Source organism: Arctopsyche grandis, chromosome 5 (genome assembly GCF_051622035.1).
Source record: "Arctopsyche grandis isolate Sample6627 chromosome 5, ASM5162203v2, whole genome shotgun sequence".
Taxonomy (NCBI): domain Eukaryota; kingdom Metazoa; phylum Arthropoda; class Insecta; order Trichoptera; family Hydropsychidae; genus Arctopsyche; species Arctopsyche grandis.
This window is the reverse complement of record NC_135359.1, coordinates 8,822,699-8,845,804: the sequence shown is the minus strand read 5'-3', so window position 1 is coordinate 8,845,804 and position 23,106 is coordinate 8,822,699. Positions and strand designations below refer to the sequence as shown.

Sequence of the window (23,106 nt, the reverse complement as noted above, 5' to 3'; positions counted from 1 at the left end):
AGTCTCGAATTCTTTGATTTCGGTGATGGTTAGGTTGGGTTGGGTTAGGTTTTGTGAGGTAAGCACGATTTGTGTATATTTTTGCAATGTCGAATTCATTGATTTTGGTGATGGGTAGGTTAGGTTGGGTTAGGTTTGGTGAGGTAAGCGAGTTTTGTGTAAATCTTACAATCGCGAATTCTTTGATTTCGGCGGTGGTTAGTGATAAGTTGGGTAAGGTTTGGTGCGGTTAGCGAGTTTTGTGTAAATCTTATTGTCTCGAATTCTTTGATTTCGGTGATGGTTAGGTTGGGTTGGGTTAGGTTTGGTGAGGTTAGCACGATTTGTGTATATTTTTGCAATGTCCAATTCTTTGATTTCAGTGATGCTTAGGTTAGGTTGGGTTAGGTTTGGTGAGGTAAGCGAGTTTTGTTTAAATCTTACAATCGCGAATTCTTTGATTTCGGCGGTGGTTAGTTTAAGTTGGGTAAGGTTTGGTGCGGTTAGCGAGTTTTGTGTAAATCTTATTGTCTCGAATTCTTTGATTTCGGTGATGGTTAGGTTGGGTTGGGTTAGGATTTGTGAGGTAAGCACGATTTGTGTATATTATTGCAATGTCGAATTCTTTGATTTCGGTGATAGTTAGGTTAGGTTGGGTTAGGTTTGCTGAGGTAAGAGAGTTTTGTGTAAATCTTACAATCTCGAATTCTTTGATTTCGGTGATGGTTAGGCTAGGTTGGGTAAGGTTTGGTGAGGTCAGCGAGTTTTGTGTCAATCTTACTATCTCGAATTCTTTGATTTCGGTGGTGGTTAGGTTTAGTTGGGTAAGGTTTTGTGTGGTTAGCGAGTTTTATGTAAATCTTACAGTCTCGAATTTTTTGATTTCGGTGATAGTTAGGTTGGGTTGGGTTAGGTTTGGTGAGGTAAGCGAGTTTTGTGTAAAGCTTACAATTTCGAATTCTTTGATTTCGGTGATAGTTAGGTTCGGTTGGGTTAGGTTTGGTGAGGTAAGCGAGTTTTGTGTAAATCTGACAATATCGAATTCTTTGATTTCGGTGATGGTTAGTTAAAGATGGGTAAGGTTTGGTGTGGTTAGCGAGTTTTGTGAAAATCTTATAGTCTCGAATTCTTTGATTTCGGTGATGGTAAGGTTGGGTTGGGTTAGGTTTGGTGAGGTAAGCACGATTTGTGTATATTTTTGCAATGTCGAATTCTTCGATTTTGGTGATGGTTAGGTTAGGTTGGGTGACGTTTGGTGAGAATAGCGAGTTTTGTAATAATCTTACAATCTCGAATTTTTTGATTTTGGTGATGGTAAGGTTAGGTAGGGTTAGGTTTGGTGAGGTAAGCGAGTTTTGTGTAAATCTTACAATCTCAAATTCTTTGATTTCGGTGGTGGTTAGTTTAAGTTGGGTAAGGTTTGGTGTGGTTAGCGAGTTTTGTGTAAATCTTATAGTCTCAAATTCTTTGATTTCGGTGATGGTTAGGTTGGGTTGGGTTAGGTTTTGTGAGGTAAGCACGATTTGTGTATATTTTTGAGATGTCGAATTCTTTGATTTCGGTGATAGTTAGGTTAGGTTGGGTTAGGTTTGGTGATGTAAGCGAGTATTGTGTAAATCTTACAATCTCGAATTCTTTGATTTCGGTGATGGTTAGGTTAGGTTGGGTTAAGTTTGGTGTGGTTAGCGAGTTTTGTGTAAATCTTACATTTTCGAATTCTTTGATTTTGGTGATGGTTAGTTTAGGTTGGGTTAGGTTTGGTGAGGTTAGCGAGTATGGGTAAATCTTACTATCTCGAATTATTTGATTTTAGTGATGGTTAGGTTGGGTTGGGTTATGTTTGGTGAGGTAAGGGAGTTTTGTGTAAATCTGACAATCTCGAATTCTTTGATTTCGGTGATAGTTAGGTTAGGTTGGGTTAGGTTTGGTGAGGTTAGCGAGTTTTGTGTAAATCTGACAATCTCGAATTCTTTGATTTTGGTGATGATTAGGTTAGGTTCGGTTAGGTTTGGTGGGGTATGCGAGTTTTGTGTAAATCTTACAATCTCGAATTCTTTGATTTCGGTGGTGGTTAGTTTAAGTTGGGTAAGGTTTGGTGTGGTTATCGAGTTTTGTGTAAATCTTATAGTCTCGAATTCTTTGATTTCGGTGATGGTTAGGTTGGGTTGGGTTAGGTTTTGTGAGGTAAGCACGATTTGTGTATATTTTTGCAATGTCGAATTCATTGATTTTGGTGATGGGTAGGTTAGGTTGGGTAAGGTTTGGTGAGGTAAGCGAGTTTTGTGTAAATCTTACAATCGCGAATTCTTTGATTTCGGCGGTGGTTAGTGATAAGTTGGGTAAGGTTTGGTGCGGTTAGCGAGTTTTGTGTAAATCTTATTGTCTCGAATTCTTTGATTTCGGTGATGGTTAGGTTGGGTTGGGTTAGGTTTGGTGAGGTTAGCACGATTTGTGTATATTTTTGCAATGTCCAATTCTTTGATTTCAGTGATGCTTAGGTAAGGTTGGGTTAGGTTTGGTGAGGTAAGCGAGTTTTGTGTAAATCTTACAATCGCGAATTCTTTGATTTCGGCGGTGGTTAGTTTAAGTTGGGTAAGGTTTGGTGCGGTTAGCGAGTTTTGTGTAAATCTTATTGTCTCGAATTCTTTGATTTCGGTGATGGTTAGGTTGGGTTGGGTTAGGATTTGTGAGGTAAGCACGATTTGTGTATATTATTGCAATGTCGATTTCTTTGATTTCGGTGATAGTTAGGTTAGGTTGGGTTAGGTTTGCTGAGGTAAGAGAGTTTTGTGTAAATCTTACAATCTCGAATTCTTTGATTTCGGTGATGGTTAGGCTAGGTTGGGTAAGGTTTGGTGAGGTCAGCGAGTTTTGTGTCAATCTTACTATCTCGAATTCTTTGATTTCGGTGGTGGTTAGGTTTAGTTGGGTAAGGTTTTGTGTGGTTAGAGAGTTTTATGTAAATCTTACAGTCTCGAATTTTTTGATTTCGGTGATAGTTAGGTTGGGTTGGGTTAGGTTTGGTGAGGTAAGCGAGTTTTGTGTAAAGCTAACAATTTCGAATTCTTTGATTTCGGTGATAGTTAGGTTCGGTTGGGTTAGGTTTGGTGAGGTAAGCGAGTTTTGTGTAAATCTGACAATATCGAATTCTTTGATTTCGGTGATGGTTAGTTAAAGATGGGTAAGGTTTGGTGTGGTTAGCGAGTTTTGTGAAAATCTTATAGTCTCGAATTCTTTGATTTCGGTGATGGTAAGGTTGGGTTGGGTTAGGTTTGGTGAGGTAAGCACGATTTGTGTATATTTTTGCAATGTCGAATTCTTCGATTTTGGTGATGGTGAGGTTAGGTTGGGTGACGTTTGGTGAGAATAGCGAGTTTTGTAATAATCTTACAATCTCGAATTTTTTGATTTTGGTGATGGTAAGGTTAGGTTGGGTAAGGTTTGGTGAGGTAAGCGAGTTTTGTGTAAATCTTACAATCTCAAATTCTTTGATTTCGGTGGTGGTTAGTTTAAGTTGGGTAAGGTTTGGTGTGGTTAGCGAGTTTTGTGTAAATATAACAATTTCTAATTCTTTGATTTCGGTGGTGGTTAGTTAAAGTTGGGTAAGGTTTGGTGTGGTTAGCGAGTTTTGTGTAAATCTTATAGTGTCGAATTCTTTGATTTCGGTGATGGTTAGGTTGGGTTGGGTTATGTTATGTGAGGTAAGCACGATTTGTGTATATTTTTGCAATGTCGAATTCTTTGATTTCGGTGATAGTTAGGTTAGGTTGGGTTAGGTTTGGTGAGGTAAGCGAGTTTTGTGTAAATCTGACAATCTCGAATTCTTTGATTTCGGTGATAGTTAGGTTAGGTTGGGTTTGGTTTGGTGAGGTTAGCGAGTTTTTTGTATATTTATGCAATGTCGAATTCTTTGATTTCGGTGATAGTTAGGTTGGGTTGGGTTAGGTTTGGTGAGGTTAGCGAGTTTTGTATAAATCTGACAATCTCGAATTATTTGATTTCGGTGATGGTTAGGTTGGGTTATGTTAGGTTTGCTGAGGTAAGCGAGTTTTGTGTTTATCTTACGATCTAGAATTCTTTGATTTCGGAGATGGTTAGGTTGGGTTGGGTTAGGTTATGTGAGAAAAGCACGATTTGTGTATATTTTTGCAATGTCGAATTTTTTGATTTCGGTGATAGTTAGGTGGGGTTGGGTTAGGTTTGGTGAGGTTAGCGAGTTTTTTGTATATTTATGCAATGTCGAATTCTTCGATTTCGGTGATGGTTAGGTTGGGTTGGGTTAGGTTTGGTGAGGTAAGGGAGTTTTGTGAAAATCTGACAATCTCGAATTCTTTGATTTCGGTGATAGTTAGGTTAGGTTGGGTTAGATTTGGTGAGGTTAGCGAGTTTTCTGTATATTTATGCAATGTCGAATTCTTTGATTTCGGTGATAGTTAGGTTAGGTTGGGTTAGGTTTGGTGAGGTTAGCAAGTTTTGTGTAAATCTGACAATTTTGAATTCTTTGATTTCGGTGATGGTTAGGTTAGGTTCGGTTAGGTTTGGTGAGGTAAGCGAGTTTTGTGTAAATCTTACAATATCGAATTCTTTGATTTCGGTGGTGGTTAGTTTAAGTTGGGTAAGGTTTGGTGTGGTTAGCGAGTTTTGTGTAAATCTTATAGTCTCAAATTCTTTGATTTCGGTGATGGTTAGGTTGGGTTGGGTTAGGTTTTGTGAGGTAAGCACGATTTGTGTATATTTTTGAGATGTCGAATTCTTTGATTTCGGTGATAGTTAGGTTAGGTTGGGTTAGGTTTGGTGATGTAAGCGAGTATTGTGTAAATCTTACAATCTCGAATTCTTTGATTTCGGTGATGGTTAGGTTAGGTTGGGTTAAGTTTGGTGTGGTTAGCGAGTTTTGTGTAAATCTTACATTTTCGAATTCTTTGATTTCGGTGATAGTTAGGTTAGGTTGGGTTAGGTTTGGTGAGGTTAGCAAGTTTTGTCTAAATCTGACAATTTTGAATTCTTTGATTTCGGTGATGGTTAGGTTAGGTTCGGTTAGGTTTGGTGAGGTAAGCGAGTTTTGTGTAAATCTTACAATATCGAATTCTTTGATTTCGGTGGTGGTTAGTTTAAGTTGGGTAAGGTTTGGTGTGGTTAGCGAGTTTTGTGTAAATCTTATAGTCTCAAATTCTTTGATTTCGGTGATGGTTAGGTTGGGTTGGGTTAGGTTTTGTGAGGTAAGCACGATTTGTGTATATTTTTGAGATGTCGAATTCTTTGATTTCGGTGATAGTTAGGTTAGGTTGGGTTAGGTTTGGTGATGTAAGCGAGTATTGTGTAAATCTTACAATCTCGAATTCTTTGATTTCGGTGATGGTTAGGTTAGGTTGGGTTAAGTTTGGTGTGGTTAGCGAGTTTTGTGTAAATCTTACATTTTCGAATTCTTTGATTTTGGTGATGGTTAGTTTAGGTTGGGTTAGGTTTGGTGAGGTTAGCGAGTATGGGTAAATCTTACTATCTCGAATTCTTTGATTTCGGTGGTGGTTAGGTTGGGTTGGGTTAGGTTTTGTGAGGTAAGCACGATTTGTGTATATTTTTGCAATGTCGAATTCATTGATTTTGGTGATGGGTAGGTTAGGTTGGGTTAGGTTTGGTGAGGTAAGCGAGTTTTGTGTAAATCTTACAATCGCGAATTCTTTGATTTCGGCGGTGGTTAGTGATAAGTTGGGTAAGGTTTGGTGCGGTTAGCGAGTTTTGTGTAAATCTTATAGTCTCGAATTCTTTGATTTCGGTGATGGTTAGGTTGGGTTGGGTTAGGTTTTGTGAGGTAAGCACGATTTGTGTATATTTTTGCAATGTCGAATTCATTGATTTTGGTGATGGGTAGGTTAGGTTGGGTTAGGTTTGGTGAGGTAAGCGAGTTTTGTGTAAATCTTACAATCGCGAATTCTTTGATTTCGGCGGTGGTTAGTGATAAGTTGGGTAAGGTTTGGTGCGGTTAGCGAGTTTTGTGTAAATCTTATTGTCTCGAATTCTTTGATTTCGGTGATGGTTAGGTTGGGTTGGGTTAGGTTTGGTGAGGTTAGCACGATTTGTGTATATTTTTGCAATGTCCAATTCTTTGATTTCAGTGATGCTTAGGTTAGGTTGGGTTAGGTTTGGTGAGGTAAGCGAGTTTTGTTTAAATCTTACAATCGCGAATTCTTTGATTTCGGCGGTGGTTAGTTTAAGTTGGGTAAGGTTTGGTGCGGTTAGCGAGTTTTGTGTAAATCTTATTGTCTCGAATTCTTTGATTTCGGTGATGGTTAGGTTGGGTTGGGTTAGGATTTGTGAGGTAAGCACGATTTGTGTATATTATTGCAATGTCGAATTCTTTGATTTCGGTGATAGTTAGGTTAGGTTGGGTTAGGTTTGCTGAGGTAAGAGAGTTTTGTGTAAATCTTACAATCTCGAATTCTTTGATTTCGGTGATGGTTAGGCTAGGTTGGGTAAGGTTTGGTGAGGTCAGCGAGTTTTGTGTCAATCTTACTATCTCGAATTCTTTGATTTCGGTGGTGGTTAGGTTTAGTTGGGTAAGGTTTTGTGTGGTTAGCGAGTTTTATGTAAATCTTACAGTCTCGAATTTTTTGATTTCGGTGATAGTTAGGTTGGGTTGGGTTAGGTTTGGTGAGGTAAGCGAGTTTTGTGTAAAGCTTACAATTTCGAATTCTTTGATTTCGGTGATAGTTAGGTTCGGTTGGGTTAGGTTTGGTGAGGTAAGCGAGTTTTGTGTAAATCTGACAATATCGAATTCTTTGATTTCGGTGATGGTTAGTTAAAGATGGGTAAGGTTTGGTGTGGTTAGCGAGTTTTGTGAAAATCTTATAGTCTCGAATTCTTTGATTTCGGTGATGGTAAGGTTGGGTTGGGTTAGGTTTGGTGAGGTAAGCACGATTTGTGTATATTTTTGCAATGTCGAATTCTTCGATTTTGGTGATGGTTAGGTTAGGTTGGGTGACGTTTGGTGAGAATAGCGAGTTTTGTAATAATCTTACAATCTCGAATTTTTTGATTTTGGTGATGGTAAGGTTAGGTTGGGTTAGGTTTGGTGAGGTAAGCGAGTTTTGTGTAAATCTTACAATCTCAAATTCTTTGATTTCGGTGGTGGTTAGTTTAAGTTGGGTAAGGTTTGGTGTGGTTAGCGAGTTTTGTGTAAATATAACAATTTCTAATTCTTTGATTTCGGTGGTGGTTAGTTAAAGTTGGGTAAGGTTTGGTGTGGTTAGCGAGTTTTGTGTAAATCTTATAGTCTCGAATTCTTTGATTTCGGTGATGGTTAGGTTGGGTTGGGTTATGTTATGTGAGGTAAGCACGATTTGTGTATATTTTTGCAATGTCGAATTCTTTGATTTCGGTGATAGTTAGGTTAGGTTGGGTTAGGTTTGGTGAGGTAAGCGAGTTTTGTGTAAATCTGACAATCTCGAATTCTTTGATTTCGGTGATAGTTAGGTTAGGTTGGGTTTGGTTTGGTGAGGTTAGCGAGTATGGGTAAATCTTACTATCTCGAATTCTTTGATTTCGGTGGTGGTTAGGTTGGGTTGGGTTAGGTTTTGTGAGGTAAGCACGATTTGTGTATATTTTTGCAATGTCGAATTCATTGATTTTGGTGATGGGTAGGTTAGGTTGGGTTAGGTTTGGTGAGGTAAGCGAGTTTTGTGTAAATCTTACAATCGCGAATTCTTTGATTTCGGCGGTGGTTAGTGATAAGTTGGGTAAGGTTTGGTGCGGTTAGCGAGTTTTGTGTAAATCTTATAGTCTCGAATTCTTTGATTTCGGTGATGGTTAGGTTGGGTTGGGTTAGGTTTTGTGAGGTAAGCACGATTTGTGTATATTTTTGCAATGTCGAATTCATTGATTTTGGTGATGGGTAGGTTAGGTTGGGTTAGGTTTGGTGAGGTAAGCGAGTTTTGTGTAAATCTTACAATCGCGAATTCTTTGATTTCGGCGGTGGTTAGTGATAAGTTGGGTAAGGTTTGGTGCGGTTAGCGAGTTTTGTGTAAATCTTATTGTCTCGAATTCTTTGATTTCGGTGATGGTTAGGTTGGGTTGGGTTAGGTTTGGTGAGGTTAGCACGATTTGTGTATATTTTTGCAATGTCCAATTCTTTGATTTCAGTGATGCTTAGGTTAGGTTGGGTTAGGTTTGGTGAGGTAAGCGAGTTTTGTTTAAATCTTACAATCGCGAATTCTTTGATTTCGGCGGTGGTTAGTTTAAGTTGGGTAAGGTTTGGTGCGGTTAGCGAGTTTTGTGTAAATCTTATTGTCTCGAATTCTTTGATTTCGGTGATGGTTAGGTTGGGTTGGGTTAGGATTTGTGAGGTAAGCACGATTTGTGTATATTATTGCAATGTCGAATTCTTTGATTTCGGTGATAGTTAGGTTAGGTTGGGTTAGGTTTGCTGAGGTAAGAGAGTTTTGTGTAAATCTTACAATCTCGAATTCTTTGATTTCGGTGATGGTTAGGCTAGGTTGGGTAAGGTTTGGTGAGGTCAGCGAGTTTTGTGTCAATCTTACTATCTCGAATTCTTTGATTTCGGTGGTGGTTAGGTTTAGTTGGGTAAGGTTTTGTGTGGTTAGCGAGTTTTATGTAAATCTTACAGTCTCGAATTTTTTGATTTCGGTGATAGTTAGGTTGGGTTGGGTTAGGTTTGGTGAGGTAAGCGAGTTTTGTGTAAAGCTTACAATTTCGAATTCTTTGATTTCGGTGATAGTTAGGTTCGGTTGGGTTAGGTTTGGTGAGGTAAGCGAGTTTTGTGTAAATCTGACAATATCGAATTCTTTGATTTCGGTGATGGTTAGTTAAAGATGGGTAAGGTTTGGTGTGGTTAGCGAGTTTTGTGAAAATCTTATAGTCTCGAATTCTTTGATTTCGGTGATGGTAAGGTTGGGTTGGGTTAGGTTTGGTGAGGTAAGCACGATTTGTGTATATTTTTGCAATGTCGAATTCTTCGATTTTGGTGATGGTTAGGTTAGGTTGGGTGACGTTTGGTGAGAATAGCGAGTTTTGTAATAATCTTACAATCTCGAATTTTTTGATTTTGGTGATGGTAAGGTTAGGTTGGGTTAGGTTTGGTGAGGTAAGCGAGTTTTGTGTAAATCTTACAATCTCAAATTCTTTGATTTCGGTGGTGGTTAGTTTAAGTTGGGTAAGGTTTGGTGTGGTTAGCGAGTTTTGTGTAAATATAACAATTTCTAATTCTTTGATTTCGGTGGTGGTTAGTTAAAGTTGGGTAAGGTTTGGTGTGGTTAGCGAGTTTTGTGTAAATCTTATAGTCTCGAATTCTTTGATTTCGGTGATGGTTAGGTTGGGTTGGGTTATGTTATGTGAGGTAAGCACGATTTGTGTTAGCGAGTTTTTTGTATATTTATGCAATGTCGAATTCTTTGATTTCGGTGATAGTTAGGTTGGGTTGGGTTAGGTTTGGTGAGGTTAGCGAGTTTTGTATAAATCTGACAATCTCGAATTATTTGATTTCGGTGATGGTTAGGTTGGGTTATGTTAGGTTTGCTGAGGTAAGCGAGTTTTGTGTTTATCTTACGATCTAGAATTCTTTGATTTTGGAGATGGTTAGGTTGGGTTGGGTTAGGTTATGTGAGAAAAGCACGATTTGTGTATATTTTTGCAATGTCGAATTTTTTGATTTCGGTGATAGTTAGGTGGGGTTGGGTTAGGTTTGGTGAGGTTAGCGAGTTTTTTGTATATTTATGCAATGTCGAATTCTTCGATTTCGGTGATGGTTAGGTTGGGTTGGGTTAGGTTTGGTGAGGCTAGCGAGTTTTGTGTAAATCTGACAATCTCGAATTCTTTGATTTTGGTGATAGTTAGGTTAGGTTTGGTGAGGTAAGCGAGTTTTTTGTATATTTATGCAATGTCGAATTCTTTGATTTCGGTGATAGTTAGGTTAGGTTGGGTTAGGTTTGGTGAGGTTAGCGAGTTTTGTGTAAATCTTACAATCTCGAATTCTTTGATTTCGGTGATGGTTAGTTTTGGTTGGGTAAGGTTTGGTGATTTAAGCGTGTTTTGTGTAAATCTTACAATCTCAAATTCTTTGATTTCGGTGATGGTTAGTGTGGGTTGGGTGAGGTTTGGTGAGGTTAGCGAGTTTTGTGTAAATCTGACAATCTCGAATTCTTTGATTTCGGTGATAGTTAGGTTAGGTTGGGTTAGTTTTGGTGTGGTTAGCGAGGTTTGTGCAAATCTTACATTTTTGAATTCTTTGATTTTGGTGATGGTAAAGTTAGGTTGGGTTAGGTTTGGTGAGGTTAGCGAGTTATGTGTAAATCTTACAATCTTGAATAATTTGATTTCGGTGATGGTTAGGTTGGGTTGGGTTAGGTTTGGTGAGGTTAGCGAGTTTTTTGTATATTTATGCTATGTCGAATTCTTTGATTTTGTTGATAGATAGGTTAGGTTGGGTAAGGTTTGGTGAGGTAAGCGAGTTTCGTGTAAATCTTACAATCTCGAATTCTTTGATTTCGGTGATGTTTAAGTTAGGTTGGGTTAGTTTAGGTGAGGTAAGCGAGTTTTGTGTAAATCTGACAATCTAGAATTCTTCGATTTCGGTGATAGTTAGGTTAGGTTGGGTTAGATTTGGTGAGGTTAGCGAGTTTTTTGTATATTTATGCAATGTCGAATTCTTTGATTTCGGTGATAGTTAGGTTAGGTTGGGTTAGGTTTGGTGAGGTTTGCGAGTTTTGTGTAAATCTGACAATCTCGAATTCTTTGATTTCGGTGATGGTTAGGTTAGGTTCGGTTAGGTTTGGTGAGGTAAGCGAGTTTTGTGTAAATCTTACAATCTCGAATTCTTTGATTTCGGTGGTGGTTAGTTTAAGTTGGGTAAGGTTTGGTGTGGTTAGCGAGATTTGTGTAAATCTTATAGTCTCGAATTCTTTGATTTCGGTGATGGTTAGGTTGGGTTGGGTTAGGTTTTGTGAGGTATGCACGATTTGTGTATATTTTTGCAATGTCGAATTCTTCGATTTTGGTGATGGTTAGGTTAGGTTGGGTTAGGTTTGGTGAGGTTAGCGAGTTTTGTGTAAATCTTACAATCTCGAATTCTTTGATTTCGGTGGTGGTTAGTTTAAGTTGGGTAAGGTTTGGTGTGGTTAGCGAGTTTTGTGTAAATCTTACAGTCTCGAATTCTTTGATTTTGGTGATAGTAAGGTAAGGTTGGGTTAGGTTTGGTGAGGTTAGCACGATTTGTGTATATTTTTGCAATGTCCAATTCTTTGATTTCAGTGATGGTTAGGTTAGGTTGGGTTAGGTTTGGTGAGGTAAGCGAGTTTTGTGTAAATCTTACAATCTCGAATTCTTTGATTTCGGCGGTGGTTAGTTTAAGTTGGGTTAGGTTTGGTGCGGTTAGCGAGTTTTGTGTAAATCTTATTGTTTCGAATTCTTTGATTTCGGTGATGGTTAGGTTGGGTTGGGTTAGGATTTGTGAGGTAAGCACGATTTGTGTATATTATTGCAATGTCGAATTCTTTGATTTCGGTGATAGTTAGGTTAGGATGGGTTAGGTTTGCTGAGGTAAGAGAGTTTTGTGTAAATATTACAATCTCGAATTCTTTGATTTCGGTGGTGGTAAGTTTAAGTTGGGTAAGGTTTGCCGTGGTTAGCGAGTTTTGTGTTAATCTTAGTCTCGAATTCTTTGATTTCGGTGATGGTTAGGTTAGGTTGGGTTAGGTTTGGTGTGGTTAGCGAGTTTTGTGTTAATCTTACATTTTCGAATTCTTTGATTTTGGTGATGGTAAGTTTAGGTTGGGTAAGGTATGGTGAGGTTAGCGAGTTTTGTGTAAATCTGACAATCTCAAATTCTTTAATTTCGGTGATAGTTAGGTTAGGTTGGGTTAGGTTTGGTGAGGTAAGCGAGTTTTTTGTTTATTTATGCAATGTCAAATTCTTTGATTTCGGTGATGGTAAGGTTAGGTTGGTTGACGTTTGGTGAGAAAAGCGAGTTTTGTGTTAATCTTACAATCTCGAATTCTTTGATTTTGGTGATGGTAAGGTTAGTTTGGGTAAGGTTTGGTGAGGTTAGCGAGTTTTGTGTAAATCTTACAATCTCGAATTTCTGATTTCGGTGGTGGTTAGGTAAAGTTGGGTAAGGTTTGGTGTGGTAAGCTAATTTTGTGTAAATCTTACAGTCTCGAATTGTTTGATTTCGGTGATGGTTAGGTTGGGTTGGGTTAGGTTTTGTGAGGTTAGCACGATTTGTGTATATTTTTGCAATGTCGAATTCTTTGATTTCGGTGATAGTTAGGTTAGGTTGGGTTAGTTTTGCTGAGGTAAGCGAGTTTTGTGTAAATCTTACAATCTCAAATTCTTTGATTTCGGTGATGGTGAGGTTAGGTTGGGTAAGGTTTGGTGAGGTCAGCGAGTTTTGTGTCAATCTTACAATCTCGAATTCTTTGATTTCGGTGGTGGTTAGGTTTAGTTGGGTAAGGTTTGGTGTGGTTAGCGAGTTTTATGTAAATCTTACAGTCTCGAATTATTTGATTTCGGTGATAGTTAGGTTGGGTTGGGTTAGGTTTGGAGAAGTTTGCACGATTTTTGTATATTTTTGCAATGTCGAATTCTTTGGTTTTGGTGATGGTTAGGTTAGGTTGGGTTAGGTTTGGTGAGGTTAGCGAGTAAGGGTAAATCTTACAATCTCGAATTATTTGATTTCGGTGAAGGTTAGGTTGGGTTGGGTTAGGTTTGGTAAGGTAAGAGAGTTTTGTGAAAATATGACAATCTCGAATTCTTTGATTTCGGTGATAGTTAGGTTAGGTTGGGTTAGATTTGGTGAGGTTAGCGAGTTTTTTGTATATTTATGCAATGTCGAATTCTTTGATTTCGGTGATAGTTAGGTTAGGTTGGGTTAGGTTTGGTGAGGTTAGCAAGTTTTGTGTAAATCTGACAATTTTGAATTCTTTGATTTCGGTGATGGTTAGGTTAGGTTCGGTTAGGTTTGGTGAGGTAAGCAAGTTTTGTGTAAATCTTACAATATCGAATTCTTTGATTTCGGTGGTGGTTAGTTTAAGTTGGGTAAGGTTTGGTGTGGTTAGCGAGTTTTGTGTAAATCTTATAGTCTCAAATTCTTTGATTTCGGTGATGGTTATGTTGGGTTGGGTTAGGTTTTGGGAGGTTAGCACGATTTGTGTATATTTTTGAGATGTCGAATTCTTTGATTTCGGTGATAGTTAGGTTAGGTTGGGTTAGGTTTGGTGATGTAAGCGAGTATTGTGTAAATCTTACAATCTCGAATTCTTTGATTTCGGTGATGGTTAGGTTAGGTTGGGTTAGGTTTGGTGTGGTTAGCGAGTTTTGTGTAAATCTTACATTTTCGAATTCTTTGATTTTGGTGATGGTTAGTTTAGGTTGGGTTAGGTTTGGTGAGGTTAGCGAGTATGGGTAAATCTTACAATCTCGAATTATTTGATTTTGGTGATGGTTAGGTTGGGTTGGGTTAAGTTTGGTGAGGTAAGGGAGTTTTGTGTAAATCTGACAATCTCGAATTCTTTGATTTCGGTGATGGTTAGTTAAAGTTGGGTAAGGTTTGGTGTGGTTAGCGAGTTTTGTGAAAATCTTATAGTCTCGAATTCTTTGATTTCGGTGATGGTTGGGTTGGGTTAGGTTATGTGAGGTAAGCACGATTTGTGTATATTTTTGCAATGTCGAATTTTTTGATTTCGGTGATAGTTAGGTTAGGTTGGGTAAGGTTTGGTGAGGTTAGCGAGTTTTAGGTAAATTTGACAATCTCGAATTCTTTGATTTCGGTGATAGTTAGGTTAGGTTGGGTTAGGTTTGGTGAAGTTAGCGAGTTTTTTGTATATTTATGCAATGTCGAATTCTTTGATTTCGGTGATAGTAAGGTTGGGTTGGGTTAGGTTTGGTGAGGTTAGCGAGTTTTTTGTATATTTATGCAATGTCGAATTCTTTGATTTCGGTGATAGTTAGGTTAGGTTGGGTTAGGTTTGTTGAGGTTAGCGAGTTTTGTGAAAATCTTACAATCTCGAATTCTTTGATTCTGGTGTTGGAAAGGTTAGGTTGGGTTAGGTTTGGTGAGGGAAGCACGATTTGTGTATATTTTTGCAATGTCGAATTATTTGATTTCGGTGATGGCTAGGTTAGTTTGGGCTAGGTTTGGTAAGGTTAGTGAGTTTTGTGTAAATCTGACAATCTCGAATTCCTTGATTTCGGTGATAGCTAGGTTAGGTTGGGTTAGGTTTGTTGCGGTTAGCTATTTTTTTGTATATTTATGCAATGTCGAATTCTTTGATTTCGGTGATAGTTAGGTTGGGTTGGTTTAGGTTTGGTGAGGTAAGTTCGATTTGTGTACATTTTTGCAATGTCGAATTCTTCGATTTTGGTGATGGTTAGGTTAGGTAGGGTTAGGTTTGGTGAGGTTAGTGAGTTTCGTGTAAATCTGACAATCTCGAATTCTTTGATTTCGGTAATAGTTAGGTTAGGTTGGGTTAGGTTTGTTGAGGTTAGCGAGTTTTTTGTATATTTATGCAATGTCGAATTCTATGATTTTGGTGATGGTTAGGTTACGTTGGGTTACTGTTCCGACTTTTATAATGACGTGTGGCAAACAGTCTTATTAACTGATTGTCGATTGGCATTATTGACGAGTTGGCATTAGTGTCGGCCCAAGCGGAAGCACGCGACGGTCGAACCAGTCAGCGAGCAGACGGCGTACGGACAACTTGTGTTCTCGTACGCTCCGCTGGCCCATATCCACGTGCAGATTTTACATTTCAATAAACTACATCAAACCATTATCGAAGTCTTTTCCATGATGGTCATTTCGAACCGGACACCAGTAACCTAGGCCACAACACCAAACGGGAAAACCAATAGGAAAAAACGTGGTCGAGAAAAAATGGATGTCAATTAAGAAATCGGTATCGTTCCTTTGTTACTATCCATACCTTTCCAATACTAATAACATGTTTGCTTCTATTTCAGCAATATATTGATTGATGTACAGAGGTACATGACCGCGTGATTGACGCAGAAAATATATAAATAAAAACATAACCTACAAAGACGCATGGCACACAGAGGTAATCCAAAATTATCGGAACGATCACATAAACATCGTAAAGGATATTCAAGTAAGTGAATGTATTCAATCTCAGGCAATCTGTTCAAAAGGCAATCATGTGGGTAGGTCAGTTTTTAAAAATATGGTTCAAAGTATAACAATTAATTAACGCGATTGTATATAATAATATCGCGCTACGAAGGAATGTTTCATCGGTCGCATCGAATTTCGTATTAAAAGTGTAAAATCAGATGTAGTGTAAAATTAGCAAAGCACGTGGGGAATTATACTTGTAGCCCCAAAGTGGCTTAAACCAAGTACTTACCGGTATATTCATATATCGGCAGATCTCTTTGTTTCTTAATGTGTGTAGAAACTTTCTCCCCCCTCCCCCTTCCACAATAAATGTGGAATTATACTTGTAGCCCCAAAGTGGCTTAAACCAAGTACTTACCGGTATATTCATATATCGGCAGATCTCTTTGTTTCTTAATGTGTGTAGAAACTTTCTCCCCCCTCCCCCCTCCACAATAAATGTGGAATTACACTTGTAGCCCCAAAGTGGATTAAATCAAGTACATACCGGTATATTCATACATCGGTAGATCTCTTTGTTTCATAATGTGTGATGAAACAGTGGTGATTTAAAATAAATCACAAGACTTGTATCCCCAAAGTGGTTTAAATCAAGCACCCACCAATTTAGGGTTGTTATTGCTTCCAAAATATGTTGGATAGATTCTGGTGATAATAGTTAAAGTAGAATATTAAGATTCACGGTTAATTATTGAATATTATTACCTTATCTCTACGAATAGTTCAATTGACAGCTATAGTAGAGAATAACTGTATTTATGAGACGAAATAGTGCAACTTTCTGAAACAAATGTCAAGTGCTGAAAACGAGGAAATAGAAGCTTCGACTTCCCAGTCGCATAAAGGTCGAAATCCAACTAGGGACGTAGAACTTATTAGAGACAGGTCAAGCTCTAGAATACATCAGACTCGAAGTCAGACTCAATCGATAGAAATATTAGCGAAGGAAAATAAAGTAGAAGTTATAATGACGTCAATAGAATTAAGGTATTCAGGCGCGGTACAAAGACTAAAAGGAAAAATAGATAAATCCTCCGAATTAGATGAAGGACAGTATCAAACCATTAAAGAAGCATACGATTATGTCCGAAAACTCCATTACGAGTATTTAGATAACCTTACAGACATATCGAAAGCGGCCAAAATAGACGAAGAGTACGATGCAATTACAATAACAGTTAAAAATCTTAAAGCAGCATTAGATTGCCAATCCTTTCAAGATAGTAAACTAAAGGTAGAGCAAGCAACAATTAAATTTGCTAGAGATAAGTTACCGACGTTAACCATTCCCACATTTCAGGGAGATCCATCTGAATGGCAATCATTTCAACAAGCTTTTAAGAATATAATAGGAAACAAAACGGAATATTCGAATGTCACTAAATTACTATATTTGCATCAATCATTACTCGGTCCCGCTTTAGCAGCTGTATCAGGGTTAGATATTAGCTCAGACAATTATGAAATAACGTGGAGTATTTTAGACAAGCAATACAATTTACCAAGACTTAATCTTAAAACTAGGATCAACTCACTTTGTGACTTAAAATTAATCACAAAGGAATCACATATCGAATTGAGAGATCTATTAAATAAGGTAACGGTGTGTATTAAAAACATTGAATCATTGGGTTACGCGAGAGAAAATTTAGATCCATGGGTAACATGTTTAGTTCTAAGGAAATTACCATTTAGTTTATTAAAGGACTGGGAAACATCTCTGGTTGACAGAGAAATGCCACCGTACGAGAAGTTAGAAACGTTTCTGCAGAATAGATGTAACGTATTACAATCTACTGCATCTGTAATTACGGTGAAAGAATTCCCTCATAACCGTCAACGAATCAGGAGAACTCATGTCGCGAACAAAAACCCATCAAGTAGAGTAAACTCATGTGCATTTTGTCGAAATAATCATTTCATAGGTAAATGCGATAAATTCAAAGCAAAATCCAGTTTGGAAAGAAATGAATTCGTTAAATCTAATAACATGTGTTTTAAATGTTTAAATTCATCGCATAAGATAACAAATTGCAGGTCTAACTTTAATTGCTTAAGGTGCAAACAAAACCATCATACTTTGTTGCATCAGGACGATACATTTAGTTCAAATAATACGGGAAGGAAGTCAATTAATGCTCATTCTACTCATTTCTCTCAAAGGGAGATAATTTTACCCACGGTACAAGTAGACATTATAACGTCCAATGGAACGGTCGTTAAGGGCCGCACATTATTAGATTCCGGCTCACAAGTCAACTATGTTACCACATCTTTCGCTAAGAAGAATAACTTCAAATTAGAGAAAATCTCTCAAAAAATTGTAGGTATCGCTAATCAAGAAAGTAGCATTCGTCACATCACCAAGGTGACCATAAGGTCTTCAACCACTAATTACTCAACCAAAGTGTTGTGTTTGGTATTACCAGAAATTACTGGCGAAATTCCAACTGTGAAACTGGATCAACAGTTAATTTCAATACCAGCGGGAATCAAGTTATCAGATCCCCTTTGGAATAAACCGACGCCAATCGATTTATTGCTCGGCGCCGAGATTTGCGTTCATGCTATGAAAGCAGGAACCATCCAGTTAGGAAAAGGTATGCCTATCTTAAAGGATACCGAATTCGGATGGACAATAGTTGGTCCATATCCCGAAGTAAATAATGCTCCAGGGAAGAGCCACATAGGCTTAAGTCAATTAGACAGGCACATTCCAAACTTTTGGATGATAGACCAGGTTCCTATGGTAAAACATCAATCTCTTGAGGAGAAAAGATGTGAGGAACATTTCCAAGCACACACATCACGAGATAAAAACGGTAGATTTTGTGTAGCTTTACCATATAAAAATTCCCCGGTAGTATTAGGAAGTTCATTGCACATTGCGGAGAAAAGACACAAAACTTTGGAAAGACGTTTTTTAGCCAATAATAATTTAAAAATGGAATACAATAAAGTTTTAGAAGAGTACATAAATTTAGGACATATGTCAGAGTGTGAACCTCCGGAGGCACATGAGGTTCATTGTTATTTACCTCATCACGTCGTGGTTAAGGAGTCTAGCCTTACCACTAAATATCGTGTAGTTTTTGATGCGTCCGCGAAGACAACGTCCAATATCTCACTAAATAATATTTTGATGGTGGGACCTAGTGTCCAATCAGATTGGTTAAATTTATTTTTATTAAAACTTATTGAACTCATTCCTCAGACAATCTTCAAAAAATGGAAGGATTGTCAATTATCCAATACAGTCATGAAACTTTATAAAATTCCTAGATTGATAATACTAAATAATGTCATTAATATACAGGCACACGGATTTTGTGACGCATCCGAGAAAGCTTATGGTGCTTGTATTTATGTAAAATGTACTGATCAATTGGGAAATTCCAAATGTCATCTTGTGTGTTCTCGTTCGAGAGTCGCTCCGCTCAGTTTTGTAACTATTCCGCGTTTAGAGCTGTGCTCCGCTATGTTATTATCAAAGTTAATGAAGTCAACAATAGACCAATTAACAATTCATATTAATGAAAAATATTATTGGACGGACTCAACCGTCGCATTGCATTGGATTAGAGGAGAGTCATGTAAATGGACCACCTTCGTTGCCAATCGAGTGGCCGAAATCCAATCAATATCTCAACCCATTGAGTGGTACCATGTCTCCTCTACAGACAATCCAGCAGATTTAATTTCTCGAGGGACTCAACCATCAGAATTAAATCATAATTCGTTATGGTGGGACGGCCCTAGTTGGTTGAAATTAGACGAATCACGATGGCCTCGAAGACCTCCTGAGATCACAATAGATCTTCCAGAGAGAAGGGTAGTCACTAACGCTACCCTTGTGAGGGAAAATAATTGGATAGATAAATATTCTCATCTTCCAAGACTCCTTCGAGTTTTATCATATGTTCGTCGGCCACTAAGGAATAAACAATTAAACGTTAAAGAAAATAACGAACCGTCCGCTTTAGAATTAAAAGATGCTTTAAATAATTTGATAAGGTTATCGCAAATGGAATCATTTCCATTGGAATATCGTTTGCTGAGCAAGGGACATCCAATTCCCAGTAGCAGTAAATTAGCTAAATTGTCCCCTCTATTCCACGAGAATTTAATTTGTGTTGGAAGTAGACTTCCTCTGGGAACAACTCTATCAACGTCACCCATTATCTTGTCAAATAAGCATAAACTTACACACATGATTGTCCGAGATGCGCACTTGAAATATATTCACTTGGGTACTCAAGCCTTACTGTCGTTATTGCGGCAGACCTATTGGCCATTGGCCGGACATAATACTGTCAAAGGAGTGGTGCGTTCATGTGTCATTTGTTTCAGAAATAAACCACTGTCACACAATAGATTAATGGGATTACTCCCGCTTGAACGTACCACTGCGAATTTTCCTTTCAGTCATGTGGGGATAGATTTCGCAGGACCTTTTCCTGTGAAGAGTGGTTGCAATAAGAATTCTAAGATAATTAAGGGTTACGTTTGTGTCTTTGTGTGTTTTTCCAGTAAGGCAGTTCACTTGGAACTTGTCGGAGACTTAACGAGTTCAAATTTCTTAAATTGTTTAAGAAGATTCGTAGCCAGACGTGGCAGGCCCAATACGATATATTCCGACAATGCTACTAATTTTGTCGGTGCAAGTCGTGAACTCGTTAATTTAGTAAAATTAATTTACGAACGTCCTCATGAGGAGAAGCTACTACGGTATGTAGCCTCCGAAGGGATTCGTTGGAAGTTTAACCCGCCAAGGGCGCCTCACATGGGAGGGCTGTGGGAAGCAGCGGTTAAATCCATGAAAATTCATTTAAACAAGGTGTTAAAGGCCACCACCTTAAATTTCGAATCATTTTGTACGGTATTGACTCAAATAGAAGCTTGCATGAATTCCCGTCCTCTTAGTCCCTTGTCATCGGATCCACTAGACCTTTTACCCCTCACACCTGGACATTTCTTAATTGGCAGATCCTTACTCGCTCTTCCAATGGAGGTTAAATATAACACTAATGTCCATGCCAATCTGCTTCAGATACAATTGACCACAGCAGCATTTTGGAAACGTTGGTCGGCGGAATATTTACATTCTTTGCAGTTACGAAACAAATGGAAGAAGGACTCGAGCAACAATCTGAGTGTGGGTCAAATGGTCCTGTTAAAGGAGGAACACATGCTGCCAACCCGATGGGTCTTGGGTCGAGTCACTAAATCGTATCCCGGACCAGATGGCAGAGTTCGAGTCGTCGACGTCTTTACTGCCAGCGGAGAGTTTCGTCGGTCCAGTCATCTAGTGGCGCCATTGCCGATTCTACCACAAGGACCACTTGACAGGAAGGAAGATCAGCAAGAGGGAGGAGAAACAGCAGCTTCAATTCCGTCAACTTCGGTAGCTTAGTTTAACCCGAAGACACTACCCCCAACTCATATTACTTATTAGATGTAATCATGAGTTTAAATCATTCAATGTTAATAGTAGTACTCCGTAATTCACTTTAATTGTGTTGTGTGTATAATTTAAGCTATTTTCATTTTAACATTCGGCAGTATATATCTCCGAATTTAATCTAATCATTTTGTCTTTATAATATAAGACTTGTCTCATGTCATCACTCGGAAGGATTATATCCGAGTTTAGAATAAACTGTTCAAATTTGACAGTTAAAATTAGATTCATGATTTGTTAATGTTAGTCTCCAAGCCAAACTTAATGGAGCATCTTAAATTATTTCATGTCTACTTAATTATAACCTGCCGGGAGTCATCCGCAGGTCTTATGTTTCTTGTTATGAAAACATAAGTTAACTCTTACTGTTTATAGTATCTATGTGAATCATAGAATAAGTAAATATTATAATACTGAACATTTCAATGTTTAACGTAGAGACATCTATAATCATAGTTCGCCTTCATTTCCTGCTTGTAGGAATGAATGAATGATTTTCCAATTTACTTTTAATTTAGCAATGTTTGTGCTACTTGTTGATGAAATCAAGTTAACTTAGGAGCATTACACTCACTAATCAAGTTTAGTTGATCGGTAATAGCTGATCTGTCTTGACAACTGTAATAGTGTCAACATTGTATTGTCTAAGTTAACATCAAGATGAGGAATGCTTAAGTTTTAAACCATATACAGTCCACTCTCTCTTCTTTAAAGTAAACTTATCTTGTAATGCTTATTCACAGCTTCAAAGGAGATTTCAAAAATTTTAATGTAAATAGAAATAACATTCACCAGAGGTATACCTATAAGTTGAAATATTACTGAACCAATAAATTGATTTTATCCTCACACTGGATGAGGCAAAGGTTTCATTATTCACCCTCTATTTAATTATTTTAAGAGCTATGATTTATTGTAAACGACTCGTCAGTAATGCTGTAACTCTGTAGAATAACTGTATTGTTCAACAGTTTTCCTATGTGGGACTATGTTCCGACTTTTATAATGACGTGTGGCAAACAGTCTTATTAACTGATTGTCGATTGGCATTATTGACGAGTTGGCATTAGTGTCGGCCCAAGCGGAAGCACGCGACGGTCGGGGCAGTCAGCGAGCAGACGGCGTACGGACAACTTGTGTTCTCGTACGCTCCGCTGGCCCATATCCACGTGCAGATTTTACATTTCAATAAACTACATCAAACCATTATCGAAGTCTTTTCCAGTTACGTTTGGTGAGGTTAGCGAGTTTTGTGTAAATCTTTCAATCTGAATTTTTATCTGATGTTTAGGTTAGGTTGGGTTAGGTTAGCACGTTATTTGTATACTAATCATTGTTGAATTTTTTGACTCCGGTGATGGTTAGGTTATGTTGGGTTAGGTGATCACGTTATTTGTATATTTAGCATTGTTGAATTCTTTGATTCCGGTGATGGTTAGGTTTGGTTGGGTTAGGTTAGCACGTTATTTGTATATCTAGCATTGTTGAATTATTTGATTCCGGTGATGGTTCGGTTATTTTGGGTTAGGACAGTACGTTATTTGTACATCTAGCATTGTTGAATTCTTTGATTTCGGTGATGGTAAGGTTAAGTTGAGTTAGGTTAGCACGTTATTTGTATATTTAGCATTGTTGAATTCTTTGATTCCGGTGATGGTTTGGATTGGTTGGGTTAGGTAAGCACGCTATTTGTATATTTAGCATTGTTGAATTCTTTGATTCCGGTGATGGTTAGGTAGGTTGGGTTAGGTTAACACGATATTTGTATATTTAGCATTGTTTAATTCTTTCATTTCGGTGATGGTTAGGTTATGTTGGGTTAGGTAAGCACGTTATTTGTATATCTAGCATAGTTGAATTATTTGATTCCAGTGATGGTTAGGTAGGTTGGGTTAGGTTAACACGATATTTGTATATTTAGCATTGTCGAATTCTTTGGTTCCGGTGATGGTTAGGTTAGGTTGGGTTAGGTTAACACGTTATTTGTATATTTAGCATTGTTGAATTCTTTTATTCCGGTGATGGTTAGGTTTGGTTGGGTTAGGTTAGCACGTTATTTGTATAATAAGCATTGTGGATTTCTTTGGTTCCGGTGATGGTTTGGTTAGGTTGGGTTAGGTTAACACGTTATTTGTATATTTAGCATTGTTGAATTATTTGATTCCGGTGATGGTTAGGTTTGGTTGGGTTAGGTTAGCACGTTATTTGTATAATAAGCATTGTGGATTTCTTTGGTTCCGGTGATGGTTAGGTTAGGTTGGGTTAGGTTAACACGTTATTTGTATATTTAGCATTGTTGAATTCTTTGATTTTGGTGATGGTTAGTTTAGTTTGGGTTAGGTTAGCACGTTATTTGTATATTTATTGTATATTTGTTTGAAAAAATTAAAAATTGGCATGCGGATTGGCAAGAAAAGGAAGCCAGCAGCCAAACCTCCCCAGGAAGTAGACGAACGACAAGAGGACGAGTAGCCTTTTTGCCCCGATAAAAGTGGAATGAAAGAAGAAGAATGCGACCCCA

At 38.0% G+C, this 23,106-nt stretch overlaps 1 protein-coding gene across 1 annotated transcript in view; it reads left to right on the top strand.

Annotated features, from left to right (window-relative positions):
- LOC143911478 (uncharacterized) overlaps positions 1-21,788 on the top strand; it is a 71,382-nt gene extending 49,594 nt beyond the window's left edge. Inside the window, exon 2 of the mRNA XM_077430354.1 lies at positions 16,561-21,788. Coding sequence (XP_077286480.1) covers positions 16,561-20,537 — 3,977 coding nt within the window. The 3' untranslated portion in view covers positions 20,538-21,788. The remainder of the gene's footprint in view (positions 1-16,560) is intronic.
- Positions 21,789-23,106: the final 1,318 nt, after the last annotated feature.